The following is a 23,149-nucleotide window of genomic DNA, read 5'->3' as shown; positions in this document are numbered from 1 at the left end:
TGCTGTGTAAAAGCTTAGTAGTTTGATGTAGTTTGTTTCCCTTGCCTAAGGAGACATATTCAAAAAAATAATGCTCTTTGACTGATATCAGAGTGTACTGCCTATGTTTTCTTCTAGCAGTTTTATGGTTTCAGGTCTTACATTTAAGTCTTTAACCCATTTTGAGTTTATTTTTGTCATTTCTTTTTCTTTCTTTCTTTCTTTTTTTTTTTTTTTAGCTGTACCACACGTCATGTGGGAGCTTAGCTCCTAGACCAGGGATCGAACCCGTGCCCCCTGCAGTGAAAGCACAGAGTCTTAACCACTGGACCACCAGAGAAATCCCTCGAGTTTATTTTTGTAAATGGTGTGAGAAAGTAGTCTAGTTTGATTCTCATGCCTGTAGCTGTCCAGTTTTCTCAACACCATTTATTGAAGAGACTGTCTTTTCCCCATTGTATATTCTTGCCTCCTCTGTCACAGATTAATTGATCATATAAGCGTATTTCTGGGCTCTCTATTCTGCTCCATCAATCTATGTGTCTGTTTTTGTGCCAGTACTATACCATTTTGATTACTGTAACTTTGTAATATAGTTTGAAATTGGGGAGCATGATACCTCCAGTTTGTTCTTCTTTCTCAAGATTGTCTTGGCTATTCAGGGTTGTCATTGAGACCTTGATAGGGAACACACTGAATCTGTAGATCACTTTGGGTGGCATGGACATGTAAAAAATATTAAGTCCTCCATTCCATGAACATTACCTTAGTCTTAATTAACATAATAAAGGCCATATAAGAGAAGCCCACAGCTCATATCATAATCAATAGGAAAAAACTGAAAGCTTTTCCTCTAAGATCAGAAACAAGACAAGGATGCCCACTCTCACCACTTCTATTCAACATAGTCCTGGAACTCCTTGCCAGAGCAATTAGGCAAGAAAAAGAAATAAAAGTCAGCCAAATTGGAAAGGAAGAAGTAAAATTATCTATTTGCAGATGACATGATCAAATATGAAGAAAACTCTAAAAACCCCACAAAAAAACTGTTAAAATTAAATGAAAACTGTTAAAAATGAATCAACAAAGTGCAGGATATAAAATCGACATACAAAAATTAGTTGGCTTTCTATTTACTAACAAGGAACTATCTGAGAAGGAAATTAAGAAAATAATTCCATTTGCAATAGTACCAAAAGCATAAAATCCTTAGGAATAAATTTAACTAAGGATGTGAGAGACTTGTACACTGAAAACATTGATGAAAGATAAGAAATAAATGGAAACATAGCTTGGTGCTTGTACTTTGTACTTTACAAAGTGTTTTCACGATAGTATCTCATTTGAGCCTGATGCCAATGCTGTGAAGTAGAAGGACAGGTAGAAGGCTTGCCAACAGACAAGGCAACTGAGGGCCCAAGAGGACTGGATGAGAAGCTGGTTATTCATCAGGTTAGTGACAGAGGGTTAGATCTTGGGTGTCCTGCATGGCCTTTGGGCTCTTTCTACGGCCTTACTCAGATGACAGAGTAACCACTTAATGAGCACCAACAGCATAAACTGCAGTGGACCACAGGGGTTATGTAATCCCGTCAAAGGCACTGCCAGTGCAGACAACAATCTCTACGGAAGATGATACACACATAAGGCTGGGAAACATCTACGTTGTATCACGTTAAATAGGACTATGAACGTAATCACACACACATACATGTACTTTACTGCTTGATACTCTTCAGCGGCCTCAGGCTTAAATCCACATTCCTATTCCTCAGTATAGCAGTCAAGGCCTGTCACAGGCCAGCCCCTCTCCAGGCCCTTCATGCCACTGCCTACCTCCCATTCCATGCTCTGGCTGTGCTCGGCTGCTTGTGGTTCCTCACGTGGGCCATGCCCAGGGACACATGCCCTCTCCCCACCTCTTCTTAAAATGTGCTTCTTGGGCTTCCCTGGTGGCGCAGTGGTTGAGAGTCCGCCTGCCGATGCAGGGGACACGGGTTCGTGCCCCGGTCCGGGAAGATCCCACATGCCGTGGAGCAGCTGGGCCCGTGAGCCATGGCCGCTGAGCCTGCGTGTCCGGAGCCTGTGCTCCGCAACGGGAGAGGCCACAACAGTGAGAGGCCTGCGTACCGGAAAAAAAAAAAAATGTGTTTCTCATCAAGCTAACATCTACTTATTCCTTCCATCTTAGTTCAGGCATCACCTTCTCCTGGACACATATGCACGCGTGCACACGTGCATGGGACTCTTGGTCAGCTGTCCTTCTATCGCTCCATATGATTCTGTATCACTTACTTGTCCATCTGACCCCTAGTCTATGAGCTCCTTGAGGTCAGGGCATGAGCCTTTTGTCCCTCTGAATCGTGTGTGCACAGGGCCAGGCACACAGTAAAGGCTCAACGCATACCTAACAAATGACTGTGCGAGCACGGAGGCCCAGCATGGAGCGCTCCAACAGCCTCGCGACTTCAGACGCTTCGCAAAGCGGGATGCTATTAAAGAATCAAGATGGGAGGGAGGGAGACGCAAGCGGGAAGAGATATGGGAATATATGTATATATATAACTGATTCATTTTGTTGTGAAGCTGAAACTAACATACCATTGTAAAGCAATTATACTCCAATAAAGATGTTAAAATAAAAAAAAATTAAAAAAAATTAAAAAAAATAAAAGAATCAAGATGTCTGGGAAGGGATAAGGGGAAGGTGCAACTTCCCTGATTGTGGAAAATATCTTAAGCAACTTCAATGTGAGCTTTTGCCTGTTCTTCCCTGGGCCTCCTGACACAGGTTAGTGCCCAGCCAGGGGTTGGGAAACCTGAGCCAGTCAACAACGCCAAAGTGAGCAGTGGACTGTTCACAGCTGAAGACCCAGCGGCCCAGAAAAATGAGGTGACTGACCTGAAGGCTCCCTGAAACTTAGCAGCAGGGTTAGTTCCAAACTCAGGCATCGGAATCCCAGTTCAGGGCTCTCTCTACAGCACCAGGCACCCTTTGGATCTGAGGTCAGGCTCAAAGGGCTGTGGACCTGACTGGCACCAAGGGTCTTACATAGGACAGGAAGCACACGACAAAAGGACAGAGATCTTGAACATAAACATGTGCCAGACCAGCAAAAATCAGCACAGGTCCCAGCGGAGAAAGGCTATCGAGAGAATGAGAATCCAGAGACACATTTTCTTCTCCCTCCGTGCTAAAGATTCCCGTGTGTTTGTTGCTTTCCTGACTTTGACTCTGGACAAGGCACAGGCTGAATGCCTCAGGTACCTTATCTTCAAAATAACCTGCAAAGCAGCTATTAGATCCTCATTTGTACCTATGAAGACAACAGAGCTGAGAGGGGTAAGTATTTAGCTCAAGGTCCCAGAGCTAGTAAGTGGCAGGGCAGGAATTTGAACCTGGGTTTTCTCTACTAACCAAAGTGGCTTTGCGTGATCAGGAAACTTTAAACCACAGCTTGCAGTGACTCTTCAAGTCTCAGTTTTGCTGTCTGCAGCTGAAGATGATTCTGTGCTGGTGTTCTTCGGTAGTGATCCATGTGAGATCCGCAGCGGTATTTAAGAGGCTCAATACATGGTACAATGAAAGAAGGAAGATGACCATGTTTTAAAACGAACAGTCTGGAGCTGACCACCAAACTTTCTGGGACGTTCATCCCTCAGCCAGCAGCAGAGGTAAGAACGGAAGTGTCTGAAACTCAAGGATGACTCAACAGTTTGCTTTTCCTTGGAGAGCAACAGACACGTAAACATACCCAGTGCTGGAGACTCTACTCATGGCAGACATGGGAGAAACCGAAGAGCACCCATCTCAGGCACCCACGAGAGGGAACAGCATGCAAAGACAGCCTGTGTGAGAGCCCAGTTTGTTCAGAACACAGCACCCAGGTCTGGCTGAAGGGAAGTGGGATGGTCAGTCTTATATGTCAGCCTGGCTAAGCTACGGCTCCCGTTATTCAATCAAATGCTAACCCAGGCTTTGCTGTGAAGCTACTTTACAGATGTGATTAAAGGTTATAATCCATTAACCTAAATAAGAGAGATTATTCTACATAATCTAGGCTTCCATCAGTTGAAAGGGCTTAAGAGCAGAACTGCGGCTCCCCGAAAGAGGAAACTCCACATATGCCCAGCGGCCTTGGCTTGTGCCTGTGAGTTCCAGCCTGCCCCTCCTGATGGCCAGACCTACAGATTTGGGACTTGCCTTGCCAGACCTCACAATCATGCAAAGCCAATTCCTTGTAATAAATCTCTTAATATATATCTCACACTGGATCTGTTTCTCTGATAGATCCCTAACTGATATAGGAAGACAGGCACGTCTCAGAAGGTGGGGATAAAGGGGAAGCTCAAGCTGGACCTGGATTAGAGAGCCCTGCAGTGCATGTTAAAGGCTCTGGACTTTTCCTGAAAAGATAAGGGGAGAAGCAGAAGGGATTCCAGCAGATGAAGAGCAGGATCAGATCTGCATTTCAGATGCTGTGAGTCTGTCTCCCTGTAGGATGGTGAATGAACTGGAGCATACAGGGCAAGACAGGAGGTGGCACCACAAAAAGGGAGGAAGCTGGAGCCATAATTCAGGTAGGAAATGGTGAGATCTTGGTTGGACAAAGGCCTAGCAGTGGAAATGGAGAGAAAGGGGTGGGTTTGAGAGAAACCGAGGAGTTCAGCCTCATAGAACTTGGTGACCTACTGGCTGGGGATGAGGGAGAGGGAAGAGGACTCCAAGCTGATCTTCAGGTTGATGGCGCCTTTCATCCCGCTGGACCTCAACGCTACATGGCAGCAACTAGAGGTGCCGTCTCTCGTGCACCAGCTGCCAAATCAAAACATGAAGCCAAGGACACTCACTAACTACCCAGATGCTACATACAGATAATCCAGCTTGATAACAAGGATATGCCTACAAGACACCCTGTCGTGAGCCCTTTGGCTCTTTTAGACTGAATCCTTCAGCTGCCCCTGTGCAGAATAAGGTAAAAGGCAACATCTGGCAGAACAAAGCCAGAAAAACCTGGCTGGAAAGATCCTGGGTAGGAAGGAGGGAGGTGAGAGCAGGGGCATGGTCAGAGCAGCTGTTTCTGCCATTTCCCAGACCATGGAGTAGACCAAAGGCCTGGTGGGAATCTGATAGCCTCAGGGGGAGAGGGAGTGCTGGGGCTCTGGCTGGTGAAAAATACCAGAGCTTCCACAGGAACCCTGGGAGAACTGGTGGTGAACAGAGAGGAAGACAAGAAACCCAAGCAACACCACCCACATCACAGCTTTGACTCCATTTCCTGTCTGCAAAATGGGCAGAGTTATTCCACTTACCACCAAACAGGAGAAAAGGGATAATCAAGCTAGAAAAGACTTGGAAAAATACCAAGGTCTCTCTGGGAGAAGGAAGAGCTGGAACAGAGGCATTTGTTTTAGTGACTGGCTAAACGATCTTGTCATCACCATTAGTTTCTTTATGGTCATGACATTTTTTTTTTTAACTTTTTATTATTTATTTTTGGCCGCATTGGGTCTTCACTGCTGTGCACAGGCTTTCTTTAGTTGCGGTGAGCAGGGGCTACTCTTCGTTATGGTGCACGGGCTTCTCACTGCGGTGGCTTCTTTTGTTGCAGAGCACAGGCTCTAGGCGTGCGGGCTTCAGTAGTTGTGGCACATGGGCTCAGTATTTGTGGCTCGCGGGCTCTAGAGCGCAGGCTCAGTAGTGGTGGCGCATGGGCTTAGTTGCTCCGCAGCATGTGGGATCTTCCCGGACCAGGGATTGAACCCGTGTCCCCTGCACTGGCTGGCAGATTCTTAACCACTGCACCACCAGGGAAGTCCCAGGGTCATGACATTTTAAAAGAGGAAAAGACAGGACCTAAAAACATTCATTAATGAGGTTTTGTTTCTAATAATGGTGGACAAGATGCTACTAGACTAACCCTCTTGAAAATAACCATAACCTTCGGACAAAATAGAAAAGCTTTTCCCTGAAGGTACTGAAAAGCAAACAAAATCAGGCATAAACCAGAGGGGTGGTCCTCTTGGAAGGAAATGGCAATGGATAAGTTTTCCATTTCTTTTTATAGCTCTTCACCTAAAGGCAGGCTCCATTAGGAGCCAGGCCGGGAGGCTAAAACTTTGGTAGAAACCCAAAAACCAGTCTTACTGGCTTAAAGAATCTAAGGCCACTTTGGAGCAGCTACAACAGCAAGAAAGTGATGCTGGAAAGCACCGAGCCAAGGAGGTGGAACCGCAAAGTCTGCGTATAAACTCAGTCTGACTCTATGGCTGAACTATGAACTATGCATGCAGAGGGCATAACCAGCCTACTTTAAGAGATTTTAGCTGCCATTTACTACAGGGGAAACAGAGTTCAGAGATTTGAGCCCAGCCACATTAAGTGCCTGATAAACAGAAAAATCAAACTCTACAGAGGAACATAACAATCCAGAGTCTCTAAAACATATCACTCATAATGTCAGAGATACAATCCACAGTACTAAACAACACAGAAACAGGAAAATGCGAACCATTCAAAAGAAAAGGCAACCAATGAGACTGACCCTGAGATGACTGAGATATTAGAATGACAAGGATTTTTATAGAAGCTGGTATAACTATGCTGAAAGATTTTAAAAAGAAAACATACTTGTAATGAACAAATTGGAAATCTCATCAGAGAAACAAATTATTAAAAAATAACCAAATGGGATCTACCCAAGAATAAAAATATATGTCCACACACAGACTTGCAGCATATGTTCATAGCAGCATTATTTATAGTGGCCAAAAAGTGAAACCAACCCAAATAACCATCCACTGATGAACAGATAAGCAAAACATGCTATATTCATACAATTAATATTATTCGGCCATAAAAATGAATGAAGTACATACGATACAACACAAATGAACCTTGAAAACATTATGCTAAGTGAAATATACCAGATACAAAAGACCACATTTACGTGTGATTCCATTTACATGAATTGTCCAGAATAGGCAAACTCATAAAGACAGAAGGTAGGGCTTCGCTGGTGGCGCAGTGGTTGGGAGTCCATCTGCCGATGCAGGGGACACGGGTTCGTGCCGCGGAGCGGCTGGGCCCGTGAGCCATGGCCGCTGAGCCTGCGCGTCCGGAGCCTGTGCTCCGCAACGGGAGAGGCCACAGTGGTGGGAGGCCCGCGTACCGCAAAAAAAAAAAAGACAGAAGGTAGATTCGTGGCTGGCAGGGGCTCAGGCGAGGGGAGAATGGGGAGAAATTGCTATTGGGTACAGTGTTTCTTTTGGGGGTAATGAAAACGTTCTGGAATTAGATAATGGGGATGATTGCACAACATTCTGAATATACTAAAACCCAATGAATTGTATACCTTAAAATGGTTAATTTTATATGTGAATTAAAAGGTAAGGTAAAAAACATTATGGGAAAACTGGGTGATGAATATAAAACTCTGTACTATCTTTGCAATTTTTCTGTAAATATAAAATTACTCCAGGGACTTCCCTTGCAGTCCAGTGGTTACGACTCTGTGCTCCCAATGCAGGGGGCACAGGTTGGATCCCTGGTCAGGAAACTGAGATCTCACATGCCTTGTGGCATAGAATAGAATAATTCCAAAATAAAAAGTTTATTTTAAAGTAATTCTATATATAATAGCATCCAAAAACATTCTTAGGAACATAAATTTAAAAATATATTCAAGACCTGTACACTTAGAAGTACAAACCGTTGCCAAGAGAAATTAAGAACACTCAAGCAGAGTTATACCATGTTCATGAATTGTTAAGATGTCAATTCTCCCTAAATAAGGGTGACCAATCATCCCAGTCTGCCTGGGATGGAGGGGGTTCTCAAGATGCAAGAGTATCATTTCTAAAACCAGGGTAGTTTGGGGAAAACCAGGATGAATTTCTCATCTAACTTCAAATTGATCTATTGTTTCAATATAATCCCAATTAAAATCTCAGCTGTTTTTTTTTTTTTAGAAATTGACAAGCTGATTCCAAAATTTATGTGGAAAAACAAAGAACCTAGAGTAGCCAAAACAATTTGGAGGAAGAACAAAGTTGGAGGACTCACAATATCTAATTTCAAGTCTTACTAAAAACTACAGTAAGTACGGTATTGGGTGAAAGGATAGACTCAAGATGAATGGAAACAGACCCTCACATATATAGTAAACTGATTTTCAACAAAATTACAAAGGGAATTCAATGAGAAAGGCTAGTCTTTTCAACAAATTGCCATGAACAATTGGACACCCATATGACAAAAAAAAAACCAACCCAAAAACTTCAAACTACAACTCATACCATTCACACAAATAACTCGAATGGATCATAGACGTAAATATAGAACCATAAAACTATAAAACTTCTAGAAGAAAACACAGGAGAAAATCTTTGGGGCGTGCAAATTAAAACTACAAGATACCACTATATACCCCCGGAATAGCCAAAATTAGAAAGACTGACAACATCAAGTGTTGACAAAGATGTGGAGCAACCAAAATGTCTCATTTCATGGGTAGGAGTGTAAAATGGTACAACCACTTTGGAAAAAGGTGTCCTAAAACTAAACATAACCTACTCAATGAGTCAGCAATTCCTCTCCTAAGTAAGGACCCAAAAGAAATAAAAGCTTAAAAAATGTGTACACAAATATTCATAAAAGCTTTTTCATAACAACCATACTGGAAACATCCCAGGAGTTCATCTAGGGGTAAATGAATAAACGGTGGTATATTAATAAAATGGAATTCTACTCAGCAATAAAAAGGAACAAAAAAAAAAGGAACAAATTAGTAATGCAACAGAGATGAATCTCAGAAACATGACGCTGAGTGAAAGAATCCTCACACAAAAGAGTACATAGTATATGATTCCATTTACTTGAAGCTCTTGAACAAGCAAAATTAATTTACGGTTTAAAAAATCAGAATAGTGGTTACTTCTGAGGGTGGGGGAAGAGCTGACTGGGAAGGGGCAAGAGGGAACTTTCTAGGGTAATGGTAATGTGCTAAATCCTGCTGGAAACTTGGGTTACACTCATGTATATTACTTGAAAAATGCATAAAATGCTACACTTATGATTTGTGCATTTCACTAAATGCAAATTTCACTTTAAAAATTCCATTAGCTACTAAATCCAACAGAATGCCCACTGCCAATTCATGATAGGACTTCAGAAACAAGAATAGGAATTGGACCGTTCCCTCTTCTCAGCATCTCTACACACTCCCCTTGGACACTCCCCAAATCAGATAAGGATAAGTCGTTTGCCCAACTCTTGTACCATCAGGCACCAGGTACCCTTGAGCTGTTCTTCTCCCAAACAAGATCCCAAAATAGATTCTGAAATTTATACGTAGTATATAAAAGAGTGATTGGCCTCTACTCTTCCTGGGCACTTGTTTTTTTGGGGTTTTTTTGCAGCACCATGTGGCATGTGGGATCTTAGTTCCCTGACCAGGGATCAAACCCGTGCCCCATGCAGTGAGAGCGCGGATTCTTAACCACTGGACGGCCAGGGAAGCCCCTCAACTATCCCCTCTTGAATTGAATATGAAATAAACAGGCCGACTCCGTTTTCTCCGAGAACACGTGCAATTCTAATTGAAAGATACATTAAAACATAGAAAAAAAACTAGAACAGTACCTAGCATATGAATACATTAATGAAGCAAGTATTTTGAAGAAGCCACAGGCTTTTTCCTTTTCTTTTTTTTTTTTTTTTTTGGGCCCCGCTATACGGCTTGCAGGATCTCCGTTCCTCGACCCGGGACTGAACCCAGGCCACGGCAGTGAAAGCCCAGAATCCTAACCACTAGGCCACCAGGGAACTCCCCATAGGCATTTTGATTTTTATCTTATTTCAATGAAAAAGGATGAAAGGCCACACTGAGCCTTTCATCTAAAAGAGTGGGGATACCTCAGCTATAAATTTCGAGGAACAAACTACTTTGGCTAAGTAGCCATCCCTCCCTTACCCCAGGAGGCCATCATTAACCTTTCAACTCCCCAGTGGGTGTGGTCCTCTAGCAAGAACTGATTCACCCAAACAAACACAGGTGTCCCCCACCTGTACCACCTGCAGTGGCTCAGCCTGGGAAGCAGAGGACTCCCTCCAGCTTCCAGAGCTCAACCCTTTCATTTGTTAAGGTCATTTGCTAATTAAAAAAAAAAAAGAAACAGAAAACACTTGAGGACTAGAGCACAAAAGAAGAGTTAGCTCCTGGTTATCCTGCTAAAGATCCTTTGTCCCCTTTTTAGGGAAATGCTGTCAGCCTGGAAACTATTTTTCTCATCAGAGTAAAGCTGAGGTAGAGAAAGTGAAGAGGGAAAGAAGAGACACAAAACATAGAGAAAACATGACGTCCTGCAGACCTTAAATTGAGGTCTGTCCCTGAGGCTCAGGATGCTCCTGTCTGCTTGGCCACAGCGCTCCTTCCTCATATCTTATGAGGCCTCCATGAGCCCCAGGTCCAGAAGCCCAGGAAAAGGACCCGTGGAGCACAGTGGGTTTATAAAGCTGATGACCACCCCGCCTCCCCTCCCTGCATTTTCTCTGAGCTGATAAGCAACACTCCCCACGCCCAAATGCTCTTATGTAGGAGTATGTGAGCCTTAAAAAACAAAACAACAACAAAATCTATAGCAAAGAGACCAAATTGATCTGACCAAATTGATGCTTTTGTCTTTTTCTAGAATTTTGCTCTTTCCCACAAAGTAACAGCAAGAGTGGAATGCCTGCAATAGTTCTCAGCTGCTCTTCCTTGCCTTCCTGGAAGCCCATTTTAGCCTCTGGAAGCCAATGATGCCAGATTTGGGAAAGCAAGCAGACTGAAACTTCCAGTTTCTTTGGGAGAAGTCAGCTCCTCCTGCCAACTTCTGGGACTCTTAAGATGGCCCAAGAGCTGCATTGATGCCTCCTCTCCTTTGATCTGACCCAAGGACCCCCAAGTGAGAGTAGTAATTAGCAACTCTATTCAAAACAAACCTCCCTCCCCATGTGCATCCACCGACTAGCATCAAATAAGATCTTTCCCCGTTTTGCTCCTCAAAATGTCCTAAGAGCTGGTTTTGTACAAATTACAGCTAAATGTCCAAATTCTTATCACGACTCTGTTAAAAACCTCAAAATCATTCCTGCCAAGAGCCCCACATCAGGGGAGATGACCCAGTGTAAAGACCACTGTATTGCACACTCCACAGACTACATGTCCATCACATCCTGAATTGTGCAATAGGTAGGCAGCACTACCTAGTGGGTGGAGAATCAGAGTATTTGATAATACATTCACTTTGTCCACTGCATCTTTCAGATGGCAGAACACAGGGCCAACCCAGGAACCAGCATTCACCACTGCTGGCTGGACCCCAGGTGGCGGCATCACAGCCGCCTCTGGCTTAGCACAGGCCCTCTCTATTTCACCCTCAGGTCCAGACCCCAACCCCATCCACTCCCTCTCTGCAATGTACTCTATGCTCACCCTTTGAAAGGGGGTGGGGGAACCAGAGAATGCAACCACTAATTCAAACCAGAAAAACCCGAGGACACAGAAGTGAAAAGAGTTTTTCATCCAGTCTGTCTGAAAGACCCCTTCCCCTTTAAGAATTCTGGCTTGGCTACTTGGCTCACCGCTGTCAGCCAGAAACCTATTTTCTTCACTCACTCCTGCAAGTAAAAGGAAGTGAAATGTGTGTATGTGGCTTTGCAACTGAGCTCTTTTTTGCGCTTAAGGGAAGAAAGGTGGGGGTCGGGGGTAGAGGTACCACACAGAACTGGATGCATGGAGGTGAGAGGCCAAGGTGTAACCTCACTGGCCTGGGATGTGGAGACGTCATCTCTGACTAGATGATACACAACATCAAGTGCCTCATGATACCCTGCTGCTTTACACCTGGGGACTAAAACAAATGTTTTTTATTTGCTGCTGCTTCTCCTCCCCCTTCTCCCAGGATGATTTATGGGCTGAGAGAGAGAGAGGGGTTGCTTGGTAGGAGTCAAAATTTTGGGCTGGAACAACTGGTGACTTGTCAACAGCACACCATCAAATGGTCCTCACAACCCCACTAAATACAGACAGAACCAGCCTGTAACAAGGAGCTGACACCCACCTGAGTTTCGTAGGTAACAGAGACCACTCGGCGGTGCAGTGGTTTAAGTTCTCAAATGAAAAGCTATTTTATCCAAGCAAAAAGCTGCTGTTTCCTAACAAACAGGCTCTCTGAAAAGACTGGAAAAGAGGAACTCTCTCTATTTAGGTAATGGGATGGGATGTGTCCACAGCGCCATTTGTTATTTCTTTTTCCCTAGCAGTTAACAACCCCAAACCTTCCGCTAGGCCCTGATCCAAGACCACCACCATGGCAGCATCCAGTACAGCAGGGCATGAAAACCACAGCCTTTAGTCCGCTCCCAGTCTGTCATTTGAAACAAACAAACAAATGGACTTCCCTGGTGGTGCAGTGGTTGAGAATCTGCCTGCCAATGCAGGGGACATGGATTCGGGCTGGAAGATCCCACATGCTGCTGAGGAACTAAGCCCGTGAGCCATAACTACTGAAGCCCGCGAGCCTAGAGCCTGTGCTCTGCAACAAGAGAAGCCACCGCAACGAGAAGCCCGCGCACCGCAACGAAGCGTAGCCCCCCCCGCCACAACTAGAGAAAGCCTGCACGCAGCAACGAAGACCCAACGCAGCCAAAAATTAATTAATTATTTTAAAAAGCCAGCTCACAATCGGTAAAATCTGGCCAGCCCCTGGTGCACCCTTCCTGAGCACCCCCATGGAGCCGAGACTGAGGCCCCTGTCTCCTGACCGCAACTCTGGCTCCCCGGGCCCCAAACCTCTCTGCCTAGAGCATCACTTTTGCAAGTAGAAAGTTCCTACCAGGACCCTGTGCACTCCACTGGCTGAAAGAGTTGAGGAATGGAGTCACACTGGAGTCGGCTCAGGGCAGCGCCCAGGCATATCTTAGAGGCCGAAGCTCCTGTGTGCCACAGAGGGAATGTCTTAGGAGGACGGCCCTCCTCCAGCCACTCAGTCTGTCCTCCCAACCCCTCGGCCCCCACCGCCACCTCCCGCTCCTCAGCGTTGAGCCTCGGGCGCACGCAACCCGGCGGCTGGGGCTCGGTCCCGCAGCTAGCGCGGAGCGCCCTCCCCTCTGGGCCCCACACTCACCCACCGCCCGGATGCGGAAGCCGCGCGGAGGGCGCAGCGCCCGACGGCACCAGGCGTCGCGCAGCACCTGCAGGCTGGCCGGAGGCGCGTGCACCAGCAGCACCCCGCGCCGCAACCAGCCCTGGAAGGCCAGCCGCGAGGCGGCGCGCGCCAGCCGCGAGTTCCAGAAGCAGCGTGTGTTGGCGCGGCAGAAGGCGCGAAACACCGCACGCCCGCCCGGCTCCTCCGCGCCCCCCGCCGCCTCCTGCGCCTCCAGCCTGCAGAGCACGAGCGCCAAGGAGCCCGGCGCCAGTTGCACGGGCCGGGCCATGCTGCCTCGGCGGCCAGGCCCCGTAGCCTAACGCATCGCCGGGCTCGGCAACCGCGCTGCACTGGTGGCTGCGGCCGGCGGGAGGGTTCGACTTACTGCGCTCAGCGCCGGCTGCCGGGAGGACGGGACTCCAGGGGGCGGGGCCGATGTACGCGCCAGGCCGGGGGTGGGGCGGGACTCGCAGGCTGGGACGCCCACCGCTCTCCCCCCACGCAGGAGCCCAATAGTGGTTTCCAGGCGCTAAGTTCTCAGGTCATTCTCCACACCCCAGCCAGGTCTCTGCCCACCCAGTCCCCGAACTCCCACCCCGGGCGACTCCCTTCACTTCTCTGCTCCCCGGCAGTCCGGAGCTCCTCTTCCCGCGATGGGCGCTCACTGGGGCTTTTCCAAGCCTTAGGGCAGCCCCCCAGTCACCGGGAAGCCGAGTCGCCTCCAACTGCGGCGCGAACGGTACGGCCAGGGTTCCTCAGAGCCGGGAGGACCAGGATGGCCGCCGTCGCCCTGGCTTTGGGATCGCCCCCAGGGAGAGAGGAGGCCACGAGGGACAGACTCGCTCGGGTCGGGAGCAGGAGACCCAGATTTGAGTCTCCGTCTGCTAATCAGTTTGCATAAGTTTCTTTACCTCTCTGGCCTCAGTTTACTGTCTTGTAAAATGAGGAGTCGGGACTCAATTCTAAGGACCTTTTTCATGACCTTCTGAGGTTCTGGGGTCTGGTCTCGCTCCTGGGTTATCCAACAGAGTTAAAGTGTAAGGGACGGAAAGTGATCTTGAGGTGCCAGCCCCAATGGCTGGCGAGGCGCAGGGGTGAGATCCCTGGGATTCAGGCCTGGGTTGGGATGGGGATTCCGAAAAGAATCCCGAGGAGTGAAGGGAGAGGGACTTGTGATCTGTCACAGCAGACTCTAGCGACCACCTCGGAGCATGAGGTACAATTCAGAAGCTGAGGGACAGAAAGGCTGGAACCCTTATTGTTGCACTGGGTGAGGGCTTCTCTGGAAAAGAAGAGGAAGGACATTCTTAGTACAATCAGTACTATAAGAGGGACTTGATGAGACTTGGGAGTCGTTCCAGATTCCCACTCCCTCAGCTTATCAATCATCAATAATAACTACAATAATTCGAGATAATCTGCTCTCTGCCTCTAGTGAGTCACTTATCACGGTAAATGATACGTGATGTTAATAACCATTGCTAACATTTATTGAACACTGTATGCTGGGGGCCTTCATTTCACAACTCTGTGTTAGCTTCTATTAGTATCTCTATCTTTTTTTAACGGATGAGGTAACCGAAGATAGGTTGGATTAAGAAGTATTTCCCAGTCACACAGTAAGAAATGGAGTCAGACAACTACCAAGTCAGGGTTCCTTATGACAAATAAGTCTGACACAATTTTCAGTTCAAATAAGCATGCGAACCTGAGACAACCATCTCACATCGGAAGTCTGACTCTGGATGGATGGATGGGTGAATGGATGGATGGATGGGTGGATGGATGCATGGGTGGGTGGATGGATGGATGGGTGGGTGGATGGATGGATGGGTGGGTGAATACAGCAGAGAGCCCAAATGAACTAAATGTCTATGTCTGTATAGCCTACAGGGAGGGCCAAGCTTCCCCTCTCCGTCATGATAAAGATGACTTTCCTGTGTTCCCCAGCCTGGGGAATTATGACTTTTACCTCTGTATCTCTAGCATCTACGACAGTGTCTTTTCCATAATAATGATAGTGATAAATTCCCATTTACTCTCAGCTTGCTCTGTGCCTAGAACTGTACTAAGTTTTACATGTGTGATCTAATTTTATCCTCAAAATTAACCCTCTGAAAGGGGCAATATTGAGGCCCATCTTCCACAAAAAAACAGACAGTTTAGGCAGCTTGCCCATGAGGACAAAGCTGCTGGTGGTGAAGCAGAGATCCCAGTGTCTCCTTCCCCACACAGCTGGCTAGAGGGGGAAGAAGGAGACCATCGCCCTGACTCATTGGACCTGTGGTCTGCTGTGAAAAGTTGTCCTGAGCTTGAGTCTCTGTCCCAAGAATTTGAACTGGAAATAAACAGAGACAATCAGGCCCTTACTAGCAAGGCCTGTAGCTGCAAGGCTACTGGCAGGTAGACCCAGCTATGAGGTTTCATGGCCTGAAATTATGAGGTAGAGCTGCCTTAAACTGTGGAAGCTTTTGTTCAGATGTGTGAAATTTGTCCTATCATTTTATTTAAGCTAGTCCAATTAACAAAAGAAGGGAGAAAGAATGTGAGGGGGAAACTTTTAAACTACAGTCAACTACATAGTCACTTGTTTTCCCAAAGGATCAGCTACCATCCAAATATTTCCAAACTCCTACAAAATGGAACATGTCTTTAAAAGTTAAGAGGAAAACTGTAGGCCTCCAACCTGAATGGCCTGTATTACATGGCAAAACTGGAGAAACTGGAACTTCTCAAGCGCCTTCCATCTTTGGAGTCTCTGCAGACCAGACACAAACATTTTAGAAGATGGATGTGTTATCATTCTCCACTTAAAGAGGCACAGAATAGTCAAACTAAAAACTAGAAAGTCTCAAGATGGAAGGATTTTTGCCCCCCAGTGGACTCTATGCCTGAGAAAGGACAAAGTAATTCTAACATTATATACAAATCCAAATGGCATTCTATGCAGTCATTAAGGATAAGACAAAACTTAACATGCTGATACAAGACAATATCCCATATATATATTTTAAGTAAAAAAGAAAACTAAATAGGTCTAGTATGATTTTTAAAAAAAGAAAAGAAAGAAATTAAGAAACTAAGAAAGGAAGAAAGAAAGAAAATGAAAGAAAGGAGGAAAGAAAGAAAGAAAAAGAAAGAGAAGAAAGAAAAAGGAAAAAGGGCACATATATTCATGTGTGGCTGGAAGATCTCTGGAAGCGTACATAAGAAGCTGGTGATAACAGTGGTTACCTCCAGAGAAAGAAACAGGGGACAGGGTAAAAGGGAGGCTTATCTTCCACTATGTTTACCATGTGCAAATACGTGTTCAAAAAATGCTCTCAAAAACGTATATCAGAACATTAAGAGATTAGCTCTGGTCATTTTGAGAAATACAATAACAACTGTCCAATTTATTCCTTCCAGAGTAAATAACTGCCAACAATTGACTTCACTTTTCCCCTCTCCTATTTCCAGATGATGTCTCTCTTGGCCACCTTATCAAACCTGAAATTCCTGCTCAGACAATCCCACCTTAGAGAAGACTATGTCTCCAAAGTCACCATTAAGGGCACATGCATTGCTTCTCCCATTATCACTTTTTGTGAAGATTTATTTAGCTCATCCAATTTGCTGTTGACTTCAAAAATACAGTGGCCTTTCATGGGAAAGGACACAGGATTGGTAAAGAGCTTTGGGCTTCAAGACAACTGAGGAAGATTAAGATGGCTTGTCCTAGAGAGAAGGGAAAGGGAAGCTACTGCCTTTGACTGAATTGAGAGAGTGACACTACTGGGAGATGCCTTTCCCAAGAGCACCCCGAATGGAGGGACACTTGATACTTGTGGAGAGTAAACTCCAAGGCATCAGCCTTGAGAACCACAGTGAAAGGGTGTCTGAGGCAAGGCAGTCAGGACCATTGCAGGAGCCTCTCGGAGCCAACACAGCTTTGGAACTCGGTGGTCAGTGGAAGTGGGGGAGCAGCCCTTGACATCGGTACCGTGTGGCGGCAGGTACCAAGGTAACTATAATGAGCACCCCAGGAAAAAGATCAGGCCCCCATTTTCCCCATTTTCTGGGTATCATGTAAACCTCCAAGTTTTTTTTGACAATTCCAAGGAGTGGACTTCCCAAAACATGCCAAGACATGGCCAACTCTGGCAAATGGAACTTGGAGTTTGATTTTATTTGGTTTAGAAAACTGGACCTGAAGGGGAACAAATTCACTCTGGCTACACTATAATTGTTAGAGAAGATGAACTGGATCATTTGATGCTCACACCTGCCTGGTGTCTGTCCTAAGGAGAGCGAGCATTCTATGCTGTTCACACACTTACTCCAGCCTGTCTTTCCAGCCTCATCTCCATTTCCATGCTTTCCCTCCTCCTCCAATCCACACCAAGGATCTTATGCTCCAGCTACTCAAAATTACACACCTTCCCAAACATGCTCCCACATCTTTGCTTACACTATTCCCTCTGCCTGGAAGGCCTTTCTCCTTTCCATCAGGTGGTATACTACAAAGGCCAGCTTGTAAAACCTGTGGCACATCCAGGAAGATTAAATCTGTTCTTGGAGCACCTCATTAACCCTCTTATAACACATGTGTGTTAAAGGCTGTAATATTTAGTTACCTGTCTCATCAGGCAACCTGAGATTCCTTAAGGGCCAGGCTTCTGATTCATCTCTGCGGCCCAGCATGTAGCCCAGTACCTGTGCCATAGATTTGTTCTACCTGAATCAAATCTAATTTAACTAGTGCTTGATCCACGATAATCTTGTTTTTCTTACTTTCTTGCTAGCCTGGTGTCACCATTCACAAAAGCATTTTTGGTTTGAGGGTGAATCACAGGAAGACCCTGGTGTCCAACAGTCAATGCCCAGGGCAAAACCTCAAGGAACAGGCACACCCAGGCCTCAGCTACCCAGGTATCTGAAGTTCAGTGGTTTCTCTGGAGTCTGTTTACAGACTCATGTTATACTCAGAATTAACCACCTCCAAATTTTTTCCACACCAAAATTCATCAGGTTGAAGTTCTTTCCCCTTAACTCAGAAAATCAAGCCTTGACACTTAAGGCTGATTTAGAAAGCGTTTTATATCTGGGTTCTCTTTATTATGACCATTTCTGCTTCTACAGCACATTTCTTCCCTTTATCGGGGGGGGGGGGGGAAAAAAAGCTGTAGAGACTTTTGTTTCTATTTATCAAAGAGAAATGTGAGGCTTTGCTAAGCAACTGTGTTGACTCAAAGGACAGAGAAAAGGAGGTTGGGAGCATTTAATGCCGCTTCTTAAACGTGAAGGACATTTAATGCCACTTCTTTTTTCTTTCTTTCCTTTTTTCTTTCAAATAAGTAGCAGCATACTTTATTTTTATTTTTCTTTTGGCCGTGCCACATGACATGCGGGATCTTAGTTCCCTGACCAGGGATCAAACCCGTGCCACCTGCAATGGGGGCACGGAATCTTAACCACTGGACCACCAAGGAAGTCACAATGCCATTTCTTTTTAAAGAAAAAACATTACCTTCTTTATTCTAGCTGCTTAACTTAGACGAGACTCTGGACCACAGTAGCTTAATCTGTAAAATGGGAGTAAAAATACTTGGCTGACCTGAAGGATTTCTTAGGGTCCCTTCCAGCTTCATGATTCTACAGCTCCACCTTCACTCCCAACAGTAGGAACCCTAATGCAGTTTCAGTAATCATTGAGCCCAGTGAGGTCCTAAGAGATGCAAAATCAGAGGCTGAGAGCCAGATATCCCCAAAGCTAATTCTGATTTGCCTTTTAAACATTTCACTTCTTTATCTTCTCAATGGTAAGGGGCCAAAAAAGAAAATAAGCATTGAAGAAAAAAAGTCCTTAGCTTGGAACACTAAGAGGCTAAGAATACCAGAAACGGTTCTGATGAACCTAGGGGCAGGACAGGAATAAATACGCAGATGTAGAGAATGGACTTGAGGACACGGGGAGGGGGCAGGGTAAGCTGGGACAAAGTGAGAGAGTGGCATGGACATATATACACTACCAGATATAAAATAGATAGCTAGTGGGAAGCAGCCGCATAGCACAGGGAGATCAGCTCGGTGCTTTGTGACCACCTAGAGGGGTGGGATAGGGAGGGTGGGAAGGAGACGCAAGTGGAAGGAGATATGGGGATATATGTATATGTATAGCTGATTCACTTTGTTATACAGCAGAAACTAGCACAACATTTTAAAGCAATTATACTCCAATAAAGATGTAAAAAAAAAAAAAGAAACCCCATGATTCTGATGTGAGAAGTGATAAAAAAAATTATTCTGTACAGCAGAAACACAACATTGCAAACCAGCTGTACTCCAATAAAAATTTTTTAAAAATAATTCTGACACTTGTTAAAATGGTAAGGATGATTTTGTTCAAGACTATTGCAAAGTCTAGGCAGCAAAGATAGCTGTAAAGCAAAGACAGCAAAGAAGCCGGGGATTTTTGCCAAGGAACAGAGTGAGGAAGTCAGTGGATAGAAAATTACTGATAGGAGACATCAAGGATAGGGGGATTCTTGCTAAACTGACCGAAGGGGGTCCTTGCTAAAGTCACCTCAAGGATTTATACATCAAAGGTGGGGGGATACAGAAGTTGATCAGTTATCAAGGGTTAAGGATATGCACTAAACTGATTTAGCAATATTCTTGGGCAGGGCAGGCAGAAGATAGTATGAGGCCCAATGTGGAGGCCTAGTCAAAAAGAGGGTTCAGAAAATAAACAACAAAAACCTACTGTATAGGACAGGGAACTTATTCAGTGTCTTGTAATAACATATAATGGAAAAGAATATATATATATATATATATATATAACTGAACCACTATGCTGTACACCTGAAACTAACACAATATCGTCAATCAACTATACCTCAATAAAAATAAATAAATAAATAAAAATAATACAAATAAATAAAATTTTAAAAAGAGGTCTCGGAGGAAGCTGACTATGTAGTTTGGTCAAGGAGCCAGTACAAACTTCCCATCACTCTGCCCCTCCCTACGTCGTTAAAGGAATTAATATCCATAAAGCATTTAAAACACCCCTTAGGGCTTCCCTGGTGGCGCAGTGGTTAAGTATCCACCTGCCGGTGTCGGGGACACGGGTTTGAGCCCTGGTCCGGGAAGATCCCACATGTCGTGGAACAACTAAGCCCGTGCGCCACAACTACTGAGCCCATGAGCCACAACTACTGAGCCCGTGTGCCACAACTACTGAAGACCGTGCGCCTAGAGCCCGTGCTCCACAAGAGAAGCCACCGCAATGAGAAGCCCGTGCACCGCAACAAAGAGTAGCCCCCACTCAACGCAACTAGAGAAAGTCCTTGCACAGCAACGAAGACCCAATGAGGCCAAATATAAAATAAATAAAAATTTTAAATAAATAAATAAATAATATAAAATAAAATACCCCATAATCCCATTTTTGTTTGGGGAGAAGAAAACTGGAATAATTATGATTATGTTAACAAAAGTTATTTCTAGATTACAAGCAATTTTTATTTTTCTTTGAGCTTTTCTATACTTTCCAAATATTCTACAATTAAAAAGTGGCCCCAATAATTTTTGAGTTAAAGGAAGTAAAGGCAGCTGGCTCTTCTGCACTGGGGCCATCAAAGCCAGTAAGTTTTCTAACCAAAATGAGCAGACTCCATCACTCCACCTCCTCATTAAACTCAGGGTCAGAGGGCAGGTCTCAGAGCTGGAAAATACTACTTCTGGAAAGAAAGCTGGAGCAGCAGCAGTCAAGAAGGCGTGCAACTAAGCGCCCTGAAGCCAGAGCAAGTCAGCAAAATTCCTATTATTTGAAACATGGAAAGTGACATTAAGTCTTTCCCTGACACCAACAAATAAAGTATGGGGGCCTGAGACAAGATGCCAAATCCAGTTTCAGGGTTTACCCGGTTTTGTTACAGCAGAGGGTATAAAGCTGGGCCTCATATCTCACTATTTACATGCAAATCTGATCAAAAATGAGTTGGCCCTACTCCAGGTACCCAGATCTCGAAGGAACTCTGTTTCCAGGGAGGCCCGTGCCTTCTAGGTACAAGTCTCTCTTCTCTGCTTTATTATGGGGGGAGGGGAAAAAAGATACTAAGGCATCTCCTTCACACACTGAAATCATCATGGATTGTGAAACAAACTGTTGCTTTCCCCCTTCCGACAGTCTACTTGTTACCAGTTGTTTAAGCTTCTCAAAGGCAGGGATCCAGGATTACCTTTTATTCATCTATGTGTCCTCTAGAATGCCACCACAGTGCTGCTCAAAAGCAAGGACATAGGGGGTTTCCCTGGTGGCGCAGTGGTTGAGAGTCTGCCTGCCAATGCAGGGGACACGGGTTCGAGCCCTGGTCTGGGAAGATCCCACAGGCCGCGGAGCAACTAGGCCCGTGAGCCACAACTACTGAGCCTGTGTGTCTGGAGCCTGTGCTCCGCAACAAGAGAGGCCGCGATAGTGAGAGGCCCGCGCACTGCGATGAAGAGTGGCCCCCGCTTGCCCCAACTAGAGAAAGCCCTTGAACAGAAACGAAGACCCAACACAGCCAAAAATAAATAAATAAATAAATAAATAAATTAAAAGAAAAAGAATGCAACACAATTCAAAAAAAAAGCAAGGACGTGGTTCCCTGAATAAGATGATAAAGAACAAAAGTGTGGGACAGGAGGACTAGATGTTCAAGTCGGTACCAACCAACCCTGGTTTAGGCCTAAACAGATGCAGTTCCCTCGACATTCTACAGAGGATCTGAATAAAACATGAGGCTTTGTAGAAGTACCTATAGTACAAGAACAAATACCAAGCCTGCTGAATTCCAGGGGCTGCCCTGGGTAATAAAGAGGAAGATACAAGGAGAAAGGATACATTTCCATTATTTCAAATAGTTTACAATCTAATGTTTTTCAAACCCTCAGAGCCTTCATGACAGGAAAAACAAAGCGGGGGAGGAGAGAATATAACTTAAGAGAGACTAAGAGACATGCCAACCGACGCAATGCAAAGTGTGGGCCTTCTTTGGGTCACTGAACGCTTTGAACAAACGGAACGTAAAACAACGTAGGAGAGGCACCCTCCGCCTTCTCCACCGCTGCCGCCTCCCTCTTCTGCTGCTCCGGGTGGTGCTTGCGTGCTCCTTCGGTGCGGATCTCGTTCCTCTGCTGTGAAGCGGCAGCTGAGGGGACTGCGGCGCTCGCCATGGCCGAGGAAAGCCCAAGGGAGGAGTCAAGACTGACAGCAACGATCATATTAATTTGAAGGTGGCGGGGCAGGACGGTTCTGTGGTGCAGTTTAAGATTAAGAGGCATACACCACTTAGTAAACTAAGAAAGCCTATTGTGAACGACAGGGTTTGTCAATGAGGCAGATCAGATTCCGATTTGACGGGCAGCCAATCAATGAAACAGACACACCTGCACAGTTGGAAATGGCGGATGAAGATAAAATTGACGTGTTCCAGCGGCAGACAGGGGGTGTCTACTAAAAAGGAAACCTGCTAGTTTACTCCAGAATTCTGCTCCTCCAGACCAAGAAGACATTTTCAATTAGAAAACCGCAATTTGGTTCCATCACACCCTGACTACTACAGTATAGTTTCTCTATTCTCTCGTATTCCCGTTCCCCATTCCTTTATTGTACATAAAGTAACTGGTGTATGTGCACAAGCATACTGCATTTTTTTTTAACTAAATGGCCAATGGTATGTTTTGATCGACATCAAATGGAGATGGGCTGGGAAAAAATACTGGTTCTGTGAAAATACCCCCTTTTCTCCATTAGTGGCATCCTCATCAGCTCTTATCTTTATATTCCGGTAAGTTATTTTGCTCTCACTGTTTAACAAAAAAAGAACAACATAAAAATTCTTGCATACCTTGTTCGATTGGGGAATTTTAATGTTTTTCATTTATCATTGTAAAACAAAGGACAATTTTATAACTTCTTTGTACGTAGCTGTTACATGTAGGGCAATCC

At 45.3% G+C, this 23,149-nt stretch overlaps 1 protein-coding gene and 1 pseudogene across 3 annotated transcripts in view; one reads left to right on the top strand and one right to left on the bottom strand.

Moving 5' to 3' along the window:
- The window catches only part of STOX1 (storkhead box 1), a 50,129-nt gene extending 36,670 nt beyond the window's left edge, over positions 1 to 13,459 (bottom strand). For all 3 annotated transcript variants that reach the window (XM_060125939.1, XM_060125941.1, XM_060125940.1), the window contains exon 1: positions 13,150 to 13,459. In XM_060125939.1, the coding sequence (XP_059981922.1) occupies positions 13,150 to 13,459 (310 nt within the window). The remainder of the gene's footprint in view (positions 1 to 13,149) is intronic.
- An 8,713-nt stretch (positions 13,460 to 22,172) lies between these two features.
- Positions 22,173 to 23,149, top strand: LOC132507514 (small ubiquitin-related modifier 2-like; annotated as a pseudogene).

Source organism: Lagenorhynchus albirostris, chromosome 16 (assembly GCF_949774975.1).
Source record: "Lagenorhynchus albirostris chromosome 16, mLagAlb1.1, whole genome shotgun sequence".
Classification (NCBI taxonomy): Eukaryota; Metazoa; Chordata; class Mammalia; order Artiodactyla; family Delphinidae; genus Lagenorhynchus; species Lagenorhynchus albirostris.
Note: the sequence above shows the minus strand (reverse complement) of the source record. Positions and strands in the feature narration are given on the sequence as shown.